Source organism: Bos grunniens, chromosome 12 (assembly GCF_055505025.1).
Source record: "Bos grunniens cultivar Pamir isolate PY7600 chromosome 12, Bosgru_T2T1.0, whole genome shotgun sequence".
In the NCBI taxonomy this organism is placed as follows: domain Eukaryota; kingdom Metazoa; phylum Chordata; class Mammalia; order Artiodactyla; family Bovidae; genus Bos; species Bos grunniens.
This window is the reverse complement of record NC_141176.1, coordinates 26,072,610-26,085,209: the sequence shown is the minus strand read 5'-3', so window position 1 is coordinate 26,085,209 and position 12,600 is coordinate 26,072,610. Positions and strand designations below refer to the sequence as shown.

Here is a 12,600-nt window from a genome sequence, read left to right as displayed (position 1 = left end):
GAAGTGACCTCTCTAAAGAGAGATCTTACGAGTTAAGTCAGACCAGTTCATTTTTACCTTTTTTTTTTTTTTAATTTCTCTGCTCTAGCATAGTCTTGGTAACAGTGACATTCAACTTACTGAAGTTCTTATACTAATTTTTCCTTAATGCCTTCAAAAGTTGTTATATTACTTTTTGAATAGCTATGCAGATGTCAGAAAAGGGAGCTGTGACAAAATGTCATTAAGGTGACATAGTGTAAATTAATACAGTTAATGGAGGTGCTCATCACTGACTCATTGACCCATTATGAGCTCTTGTGGAATTAACGAATGCCAGGGCATCAATCTTTGGAAAAAAGGAAGAAAAGAGATGGCGGCTTTAAAACCTTGCAGTGAATTATATTAGAAAAGTGAAAACGTCTGGGTTGGATTTGATTTCACTAGGAAGCCATAAAATGGTATGCTCTCTCAGAAAAATATATTAAACTGGAATGTCAGATTTGATGCAATAGGTATACAATTATGATAGTGTTAATAGTGGTCTTCTATCATTCTAAGACATACTTTCAAGTCCAATTTCTCAGCAGCTTGAACTTGTCATAAGCTTGTAAATTAGAAATTCTGTTTGAGGATATTTTCTTATTATTGAGGGACACGTATAATACTATTAACTGTACCATGGGGTTTTAGTATAGCTGTTAAAACATACTAGAAATCACATTTACAGACACAAAATGCCTGTTTTAATATTCATCTTGCCATTTCTTTAATAATATTTGGTGTCTTTCTGCACTATTTTTCATTTAGGAAATTTTAAACTACTTGGCCTCTTTCCTTAAAGAGAAGCTGATTAACAGAAATCTGTCAATGGTAAGAGAGTAAACAGAAGAGCTGTTGTTTTAAGTAGGCAAGCTGGTGCCTTACGTGACTCTGTAGGAGTGCACTTACCAGTTGTAATAGGGGAGTTCATTCTTCTCGAGTAATTCTCAATAGTTTTCAAACAGGCTCTTTTCTTGGTTATTTGATACAGTCCTCAAAACAGTAGCATAAGATAGAGATCATTATCCCTATTCCGTAAAGTAGGTTCACAGATATTAAGTGACTCGCCTAAGTTCACACTGCAGGTAAAGAGGGAGCCAGAACCAGCACTGAGGGCCATTCGGTTATTCCCAGTGCTTTATCCGTTGGATGGTCTGCTGCTTTGGTTTTTCTGCATGATCTCACAATCATATCCAGCCATACCAGCTGGTGCTAAGTCTCTTCAGTCGTGTCCGACTCTGCGACCCTATGGACTGTAGTTCGCCAGGCTCCTCTGTCCATGGGATTCTCCAGGCGAGGAACTAGAATGGGTTGTCATGCCCTCCTCCAGGGGATCTTCCTGACCCAGAGATCAAACCAGCGTCTCTGATGTCTCCTGCATTGGCAGGTGGGTTCTTTACCACTAGCGCCACCTAGGAAGCCCAGCCACATTGACTAGTTTGGAGTAATTGACTGATCAAGTCATACTCTAATCATTAATTACTGTGTACAAACCACCCCTCAAAACTAGTGGCTTAAAAAAAATTTTTTTTTAATGCAACCATTTATTTTCTCAGAGTTCTGCAATCAAAATAAGGTTCCTCAGGTACAGCTTGTCCTTGATCCATGTGGGGTCAAATTGGTTGGCTCCTCTGGGTCTGAAAAGTTCAAGATGACTTCCTTCACATGCCTGGTGCCTTAGCAAGTATGGCTGGAACTGATGGGGACTGTCTGGTCCTCCCTCTCTTTGTATAGTCTGTCTGGGAAGACCATCACAATTTTTGTTTCATGGTGTCTCCCTACCAAGAAAATAAAAAACAGAAGCTGCAAATCCACTTATTGCCTAGGCTTGGAAGTCACGTACTGTTACCTCCATAGTATTGTTTTTGGTCAAGGCAAGTCACAGGGCCAGCCCAAGTTAAGGGACAGGATAAATGGACTCCACTTCCCCATGAAATGAGCAGCAAAGTCACATCTCAGAAGTACATGGAGGTTGATGGGATTGTTGTGGTCAACTTTGAAAAAAATGTTCTTAAGTCCTCTTTCCAGTCACAATTCACTCCTCCTACAAACAAAATATACTCAGCTTATCCCCCACAGTCTCATCCCATTATTGGGTCAGGCTCAAAATCTAGTAGCTGATGATGTCTATCAGGTCCAGATACAGATGAGGTGCAGAAATTCCTAATTTGGGGATCTGGAAGATAAAAAGACGAGTTATCTGTCCCATGTACTTTCAGCCCTCAGAGGTGAGACAGGAACAGGTAAACCTCAACAGACACTCTGTTCAGAAAGGGGCTACTATGGAAAGTACAACTCCTGGTCACAGAAAGTTGGGGCCAAACCCTCTTTTGCCCAAGTTAGTGCAGCAACTTTAAAAACTCGTGGATTTTTTCTGTGTATCAAATTATAGTTCACTATCAGAAAAAAAAACTGTTGCTCACCAGTTCTTTCAAGAAGGAGCCTGCTCATAAGATTCTTGGAATCCCTTTTTGTGGCCAAGTGGGCCTGCAAACGGCTATCTTAAATTTTCCTGAACAGTTACAAAGGGTTTTACAGGTGCCCTTTTACCTATGGTTATATTTTACTTACAGCACCTTAGAATATCCTTGTCTGAACTTTTTTTTTTTTAATTTTGAGAATCTGACAAGATTGTCCTAGGCCCCTGTGTTTCTCTAAGTACTACTTTAAATCTGAGCAGGTTATTCCATAGCTCATAATACTTTATCCATGTACTAGTAAAGGAGCTTCCCTGGTGGCTCAGCAATAAAGAATTCGCCTCCAATACAGGAGATACAAGTTCAGTCCCTGGGTTGAGAAGATCCCTGGAGTAGGAAATGGCAACCCACTCAAGTATTCTTGTCTGAGAAATCCTATGGACAGAGGAGCCTTGCAGGCTTGAGTCCATCAGGTCAAAAAACTGAGTCGAACACAACTGAGCAACTAAACAACAATAACGACAAATACTATTACAAGAAACCAGTGGTCACTTTTGACATTCTGCTTAGAAACATCCCTAACCAGAAGCACGAGTTCATTAGGTCTTTTTCTGTCTTTGAAATGATTGCAGGCATGCATCAGGTTAGTTTTTCCCATACTGCAAACCATGCATTGATTTTCTCCTGCTTCCAATAGCAACTTCCTGACTGACCTGCCTCCAACAGTCTCCTCACCTCCTTACCTCCATCCTTCCAGCTTCTGCCTCCTGCCTGTCTCAAGGCCAATGCCACATGTTTTTATTACTTCAGGACTCCACTCCCAGGCATCAATTTCTGTTTCAGTTACCTATCACTGTGTAACAAATCACCCCAAACCCATCTTAAAACAACGTCAACTATTATTTACTGACCATCATGAAATTGGAGTTAAGGCTCAATAGAAACAAGTCAGGTCTGTGCTTCAGTGGGAGCTGGAGAGGCTTGGCCGGGCCAAGATGGCTTTATTCTCATGTTTTGTGCCTCATCTGAGCTGACGAAGTGGTCAGGGACTGTCCAGGACTGTCTGTCTGTCCATACAATCTTTCCAGTCATATGGCAGCCACACAGTTTTATGTGATGGTTGGCTTCTCAGGAAACAAACGAGGCAGCTGCCAAGCCTCTTAAGTCTTAGGCATCTGTGGAAGCCCTGGGGTGTCATTCTGTCCCATTCTCTGTGTTGAAATTAGCCAGCCCGTATTCAGAGGTGGGGAGAATAGAGTCCACCTCTTTGTGGGAGGAATCGGCAAATGGACGTGCCAGATAGCAGACTGTTACAGGGATGGTTGAAAACACTTTGTAAATTACTAATTCTTAGAAATTTGTAAGTTTCAGTTTGCTTTATACCATTCTGTTGAATCTGATTGTGCATTTGGACAAAACCAAAATCTGAAGTGCAAGTAACTTATACATCTGCTTAGCTTAGGTTACATATAAGTTAGTCTAAATATTTGATAAAAACGTTTAAATCATCTGAAATGTCTACATAGATATCCATTCAAACATAAATACCCAAAGTGACAGAACTTTAAAAAAAAAACAAAAACCTGATTACAGGATGTATTTTGATACTGGATAAACTCTATCAACTGAGTGAATAGCTTCAAAAATGTGCTTTGCATAAAGCTGTGGAATGTGTTGTTGCACACATGTTGCCCCCCTTTAATCCTCACATCCAAACTGTGATTTAGTTGCTGTCACATACACAATTGTGATGTATGTGACACATACATCACAATTTTGTATATCAAGAACTGTTTTTTTCTTAAAGCTTAAGAAATTTGCCCAGACTGGCAAGAAGTCTGGATCTCAACTCAGAATGATTTGATCCCAATGCACAGAAAGTTGCACTTCCCCACTGGAAGGGACAGTCCCCAAACTGCCAGCCTGCCAGCCTTCCCTTTCACTACAACTAACTGGTAGCCCTGAGGTAACTGCTTTAACTAACATAGTTTGAAAACCACAGCTTTCAAAACTTTTTACCACTATTTCATGGCAAAAATTCAGGATTTAATGAACATATCGCAATGATCTATTTATTTTTCATTCCACATATATGTATTGAGTACCATTTTTATATGTCAGGCACCATTCTTACAAGTCAGTGGTGAACAGGTGAACAAGAGAGACAAGATCCGTGTCTGGAATTTCCATCACAGTAGGACTCGGGAGCATAAGTAAATTTAAAAAAAAAGAAAGAAAAGGAGACTTGCTACACAGAAAATTAAAACAGAATGAAGTCATACAGAGTTGTTACTGCTTTAAAAGGAAAACCAGAATGTGAGCACAGGGACCTGGATCTAAAGTGTTTGGGCTTGGCTTCCGTCTTTATCACCTATTTGCAGTATAGTTATTAGCAAATCACTTAACCTTAATGTTCATTTCTACAAAGTGGGAAGAATGAGGATACCTGTCCTAGGAAGATTTTGTGAAGATTAAGAGAAAGATGTGAAGTTCTTAGAATAGTGCATGACACAGTAAGATACAAATGATAATTCCTGCTGTTTCAAGATTGAATGACCAGATGTGACATTTCAGCTCTTTGCTTGTCTTGGAGCCCAGACATAGTGATTATTATCTTCTTGGACCTAACATTTAAATCTCAGCGATGAAACTCTCTTATTCATGAAATTTTAAAAAATAAATGTCTTAAGCAATATAAATGTGAGCATAAATTATGTACAGATGCCTTGTATTTATGTATTAAATTTAAAATCAAAATGCCATTTGAAACAAGATTTTAAAACAATAAAATCAAGGCATAAAAACTTGCACCCACTCAGCTACCTTGGCAACTTCTCCCTAGACTTTTTGTGGTTTACTCTCTCTTTCTTTCCCTCCGGGAAAAAGGAAAAAAAAAAAAAATTCCCCAGCTCTGCAACTTTGGTCTTTTGGAGCTTCAAGGTTTTACAAATATGCCGTGCCTCAGGAATTTTTCATATTGCTTTAAAATGTGTCTGTGTGGTTTTTTTTTTTTTTTTAATCTGTATCCTAAAAAACCAAAAGTAACTGACAGAGTGATTCAGGGAGAGTTTCTTCATCCTGTCAAATGTCAAGCCACCAAGAGCTTACACCAACATCTTAGTTAACACCCTAATTTATGACCATGGTCTGGTCGGCCAGATGAGGACCAGAGTGGAGAAAATGTCTCACTTAAGGATCATCCCGAAGGCCCTGATGGTCCTACTTTTTCATGATTGGCCACAATTCAAGCCTTCCCAAGTGTTCCTGTTGAACCCTCCCTAAATAACCATCAGGGCGGAGGTTCCTCAGCCTCACTTTGTTCTCTTTGGTGACAGCCAGCTTCCAGCCTGTTTTTTCTGGAGTTAAATTTCATTTAACTTAAATTAAAGTTAATTTCATTTCATTAAAATGAAAAGGACCTGGTCTTCCACGTTTTCAGATTTGCTACAACTTTTCTAGCATTGTTAAAACCAACTTTTCAAAAATTTAAATTGGACTCTTTTCCACTTCTGAACCTTTCAGCATAACTAAAATAAACAAGATAACATTTTTTAAGCTTCAAAAGTATCCTATCAGGAGATGCAAATTTTATTTCTTCGTGCATCCTTTTTTCTTTGGTTTAATCGAGTACTCCACTAGCTCTTTTCCTATCTTGAAGCATTCTTCCAACCATTTGCATATTCCCCAGAGGATTTCTGGTGATATTAAAATAACTTTGTCTAGCATCTTCAACAGTTTAATATTTAATGAGCACCTGCTGTGTACAGAGTATAGCACCACAAGCTGTGGGGGATTCAACAAAATATAAACCTCACAACATTAGGCTCAAAATCTGCTTTGCCCAAATTGTTATTAATATAAAATCCTAGGCTTCTTATGCCTTTGCAAATATAACTGAATAACATTCAGTGAAATATTAAATAGTATTACAGAGGCATGCAGGTTAATGATAACCATATATATTATATAACCCTATTCCACAGGAAACAATGGGAAATAATATGTACGGAAAACATGAGAGCACCGAGACAGTTGAAGATAAACTGAAACTCTTTGGGCGGTCTAAATAAAAAAATAAATTGTGTTGCCGTATCCATGTGGATGTACAGCATATCCCTCTTGGTCCTTAAGAAAGCTTATGTAGTATAGTTCTGGACACAGAACATGAACACAAACATCCAACAAAAGACAGAAGGGAAATCCCTGACTTATGTGAGCCTCATACATATAAATCACCCTCTACATGAAGCAACTGTGCGAGCTTTCGTTCCTCTCCCCATTTGGGACCATTTGGGAGGCTCCTTCTACTCTGTATCATATATAAAACGGGTAACATTCAAATAGCAATGTTCTACATCTTGAACTAATTTCCCATGTTTTCTCAAACAGTGAACGCGTTAGCCGCTCAGTCGTGTCCAACTCTTTGTGACCCCATGGATTGTAGCCACCAGGCTCCTCTGTCCATGGAATTCTCCAGGCAAGAATAATGGAATGAGTAGCCATTCCCTTCTCCAGGGGATCTTCCAGACCCAGGGTTTGAACCCCAGTCTCCTGCACTGCAGGCAGATTCTTTACTGTCTGAGCCACCCTTTTTATATACCTTTTTATATGCCTGAGCTCCCTCCTCTCCACCTTTATTCTTTACTTTGACTCTTAGTGTCTTGCCTTAAAACAGATGTAACCATGGCAATAGCTCTTCTTTAAAATTATTGCAGTACAAAATCCAAACAGCTTAGGTGGACATAAAACTTCCTTACTCATCTGACTCCGTATGCCTCATCCCTCTATCTTGATCTGTCCCCTAATATCCTACACTCTACGCATACTCAGTTCCTGCCACTCCTTGGCAGTACTCCCTGCTGGTCCCCCTGCCCCTTCCCCATCTTTATCAAACTCAATGTCCCATCTCCAGTGTAATCTTTTCTGACTTGCCAGAGTTGCCTGCTCTATCCTTCCTGCTGCCTCGTGCCTTGTTTGTACTTCTTTCATTATTATTGTGTATTGTAACCACCAGTTCATACATCTGCCCCATAGGCCAGAATATGAATCACTCAAAGGTAAGACCATGTCTGTTCATTATTTGTTTTCTCAGTACCCATCAAAATGTTTGGTATTCAGACTTTACTACGTGAATAAATAAATATTGGGGATTATGTAATGGATTTTGGAAATTTCTGTTTAAATGGCTTAAATGGAAGAAATGGATTCTTAAAAACCTAAGCTCTGCTTATACAGAAAATTCATTTATGTGAATCTGTTCAAACTCTGATAATGCTGGAGAAGTAAACATTATTATATATTTCTTATGGTTCACATTTATCATCATAAGAATGGGTAAGGGTCAATTTCTCACAGAGGATTTGCTCACATGGAAACTCTCTTATGCTATAGCAGATAAATGTTGGTTTTAGTATGAGAACCCATAGAGAGAATGCTTGTGTATGTGCATTTCTTGGGCTGAAGAATCCAATTTATTTGAAGACCTCAGAGTCTGTTCTGTTTTGTTTGTTTGTTTGCTTGCTTGCTTTGTTTTGTGGAGTTTTTATTTTCCTTTCTGTGGCTTGGGGCAGTTTGGGATTTTTTTAATATTTTTATGCATCCCTGTGTACCCATAGTGAGATGCAAATTTTGGTTACTATGCCATCCATGTTGAACATGTTACTCAAATAAATGTTCTTATAATTTTCACAGTATAAAGTTAATTTAACCCTCATCTTGATATTTGTGAAGATTAGTATTTTTCGTGTTTTTGATGGTATACGTAAAAACTGTAGTTTTTCATCTTAATTTCCTGCAGTTTTTTAGAAGAAAGGACAACAGAAATTTTTAAGGTTGTGAAATCAGTTTCTGTGGCATATTTATTCTAAATTTGTGCAAACCACATACTAGACATTGTGCATCAAACACAAGTTTGCCTTGAACCCAATTGTTAATGTCCTATGTGCATACACTAAGTAACACAAGTTGTCTTTGCGTTCAGTTTAAGAGTTTACTATTCAAGTGGCACATGCAGAATATTTAAAACTTAGTATGTTGCATTATCTCTTAGTTTTCTTTAGTGGTAGGTATAAAAATAATTTATTTTGCCAAATTATAAAGTGAAACTCTGAGTCTCTTCATGAAAGTCATGTATTGTAATTGCCAGGGGAGTCAAAAAGAAAAGTAGAAGATGCTGCATGATTTTTAAACAATATTAGCAATATTTTAAACTTTTTTTAAATTTTGGTATTTTAATAGTATTCAGAAAAGTCTGTTGAACAGCGTAGACTTGTGTATATGGCATTGTATACTTGTTTACTAATACTGTTGGGAACTATTGTTGATTCTGTAACCCATTTCTCTTAAGTAATCCGTGGCAAGACAAGATTGAAAATCTTATAATTTGTCAAGCATATTGTTGAAGAAAAATATCTTCTTAGGCTCTTATATGAAGAAAATTAAATGAAGAATAGAATCAAGTAATAAAATACTGGATTTAAGTGAAGAAATTAATTCTGTTATATAGTTTTTATAAATTAATACTTCTGTTCAACTGATTTTTAAAGTGGTTTAATATGCTACATTTTTTATTCCTGGCAGGAACTAATTCCAGAATTCTATTACCTTCCGGAGATGTTTGTCAACAGTAATGGATATAATCTTGGAGTCAGAGAAGATGAAGTAGTGGTAAATGATGTTGATCTTCCCCCTTGGGCAAAAAAACCCGAAGACTTTGTACGAATCAACAGGATGGTAAGAGCAATTTTGTTCTTTCTTGAGCAGTCACAAGGAAGTAAAAAATACTCTGTAGTTTTTTTATGTTTTTGGCTATTAACAAATTTTCATTTAACATCTGTAAATACAAGGTTAATTTTTTGAGAAAAAAGAAAGGATTTTACAGTTGTCTTTTGACAATGTTCTTTATTGTAAAGTGGATTTTCCTTTCATGAGGACTAATAAAGGAATGGTAATTCAGTTATCTTTGCTCCCTTAGGAGAAGACAATCAGATGAGCATCTGTTGACTAATGCAACATATTCTAAAATGCTTGACATTAATACCCATTCCTTATTTTTGTCTACTGGCTGTATCTGTTCTCTTTCTTCACTCATAAAATATTCAAAACAAAATAGTGTACATTTAGAACATACTTATCTGTAAGAAATTGTAAGGTGTGAAACATACCTTGCTGCTACTAAGTCACTTCAGTTGTTCCCGACCCTGTGCAACCCCATAGACATCAGCCCACCAGGCTCCCCCGCCCTTGGGATTCTCCAGGCAAGAACACTGGAGTGGGTGAAACATACCTTAAAGTATCATATCCTTGACTTTAATAGAACACTCATACTGTAAACGCTCTTAGACAGAAAATGCCACTGCTTTTTAAATCTGTATGACAGACATCTGGTGTAAAAGAATGTGTAGATATTGATAGAATGTTTGCATGTGATTATTTTATAGATTTTAACATATTTATCCATATTTAAGGAGATTTTAGTCTCAGTGTGGTTTTGGTATATGGAATTAACTGATTTACCAAACAACCTCTCTAGTGTTCTTTTTCTGGTTCTTGGCCAATTGAAGAATTAGATCAATAAACTCAATGACCTAAAATATATTTTTAACCCTGTTTCACTCCCAGTTTTTTCCAGCTATCCCATAAATATGTTTTATTTCGTTTTGACAGTATATTTATTTGAATTAGAATCCAAATAATGCCCACATATTACAGTGGATCTCATATATCCCCGAGTCCCTTCTTTTGTAAGAGCTGTGTAATTCACATATATCACACAGATATAATTCACATACCATGCAAGTAAACCATTTAAAGTTAAAAAAAAATGGGTTTTAGTCTATTCATAGAGTTCCACAACCATCACCACAGTCAGTTATGAACATTTTTATTATCCTGTAAAGAAACCCAATTCCCTTTAGCATCCTCACAATTTCCCCCATTCTTCCAACCAGCCCTCGGCAACCACTGATCTACTTTCTGTCTCTATAAAGATTTGCCTTTTCTGGATAAACAGGATCAGAAAATATATGATCCCTTCCTCTACCCTACCCCTGATTTTGTGTCTCTTTTTGTCACAGTCAGTCAGTCACATGCTGCCTTCAATTTTAGAGCTATCTTTTCTGTCTCTAAGACATATTTTACTTTCAATATACTTACTCTAGAAAGTTGGTACTGAGGCAGTAGACTCGGTTTAAAGACTCATTTAACCTATCTTCAAAGTTACTAAATAGATCATCTGTAATTTAGTCTCATCCTGGGGTAATATCTTGTACACACGCATGTGTGCTCAGTCATGTCCGACTGCTTGTGACCCCATGGACTGTAGCCCACCAGGCTCCTCTCTCCGTGGGATTTTCCAGGCAACAATCATAGAGTGGGTTGCCATTTCCTTCTCTAGGGGATCTTCCTGACCCAGGGATGGAACCTGTGTCTCCTGCATTGACAGGCAATTTCTTCACCATTGAGCCACCTGGGAAGTGAGGTGATATCATGTAGTACCTAAATTTTTTGTAGGATTTCTCTCACTTCTCAATCTATAAATTGGTACTTTTGGATATATGTTGTCGTTTTACACTATCTTCTTAAGCAAGAGATTTCTCTCTTTAATTTATCTTTTAATGTGAAGGATTTATACTTTAGTGATGCATGTTTCTAAGAATCTGCTTATTTTTAGAACAGGTAGTCCATAGTTACCACAGTACCCTTACATATTTGAATTCGTTATTGTTGTCATTTAGTTGCTAAGTTGTGTCTGACTCTTTTGTGATCCCTGTGGACTGTAGACACCAGGCTCCTCTGTCCATAGGATTTCCCAGGCAAGAATACTGGAGTGGGTTGTCATTTCCTTTTCCAAGGGATCTTTCCAATTCAGGGATCAAAATCGTATCTCCTGCATTGCAGGTGGATTCTTTACCACTGAGCCACCAGGGAAGCCCCACATACTTGAATATTGACTATGATATCAATGTAAAGATACTGCATCTACAAATTCAACCCTAGAACCCGCTACGTACTGAGTGATTTCTGAGTTGAGTGATTCTCAGTTTCTCAGTCATATCTGCCCTGGTGCCTGCAGTAGTATTTAGTCACCAAATATTTGCTGAGTGAATCACATAGAGGTAGTAAGGATTTTAGCATGTTGTCTCAGATCAGATCAGTCGCTCAGTCATGTCCGACTCTTTGCGACCCCATGAATCGCAGCACGCCAGGCCTCCCTGTCTATCACCAACTCCCGGGGTTCACTCAGACTCACGTCCATCGAGTCAGTGATGCCATCCAGCCATCTCATCCTCTGTCGTCCCCTTCTCCTCCTGCCCCCAATCCCTCCCAGCATCAGAGTCTTTTCCAATGAGTCAACTCTTCACATGAGGTGGCCAAAGTACTGGAGTTTCAGCTTTAGCATCATTCCTTCCAAAGAAATCCCAGGGCTGATCTCCTTCAGAATGGACTGGTTGGATCTCCTTGGAGTCCAAGGGACTCTCAAGAGTCTTCTCCAACACCACAGTTCAAAAGCATCAATTCTTCTGCGCTCAGCCTTCTTCACAGTCCAACTCTCACATCCATACATGACCACTGGAAAAACCATAGCCTTGACTAGATGAACCTTTGCTGGCAAAGTAATGTCTCTGCTTTTCAATATGCTATCTAGGTTGGTCATAACTTTCCTTCCAAGGAGTAGGCGTCTTTTAATTTCATGGCTGCAATCACCATCTGAGTGATTTTGGAGCCCAGAAAAATAAAGTCTGACACTGTTTCCACTGTTTCCCCATCTATTTCCCATGAAGTGGTGGGACTGGATGCTGTGATCTTTGTTTTCTGAATGTTGAGCTTTAAGCCAACTTTTTCACTCTCCACTTTCACTTTCATCAAGAGGCTTTTTAGTTCCTCTTCACTTTCTGCCATAAGGGTGGTGTCATCTGCATATCTGAGGTGATTGATATTTCTCCTGGCAATCTTGATTCCAGCTGGTGTTTCTTCCAGTCCAGCATTTCTCATGATGTACTCTGCATATAAGTTAAATAAACAGGGTGACCATATACAGCCTTGACGAACTCCTTTTCCTATTTGGAACCAGTCTGTTGTTCCATGTCCAGTTCTAACTGTTGCTTCCTGACCTGCATAGAAATTTCTCAAGAGGCAGATCAGGTGTTCTGGTATTCATATC

The 12,600-nt window shown here is 38.5% G+C and overlaps 1 protein-coding gene across 9 annotated transcripts in view; it reads left to right on the top strand.

The window, feature by feature from the left end:
• Window positions 1-12,600, top strand: part of NBEA (neurobeachin) — a 672,061-nt gene that overhangs the window by 597,702 nt on the left and 61,759 nt on the right. For all 9 annotated transcript variants that reach the window (XM_086329378.1, XM_086329374.1, XM_086329377.1 and 6 more), the window contains one exon: window positions 9,018-9,170. In XM_086329378.1, coding sequence (XP_086185504.1) covers window positions 9,018-9,170 — 153 coding nt within the window. The remainder of the gene's footprint in view (window positions 1-9,017; window positions 9,171-12,600) is intronic.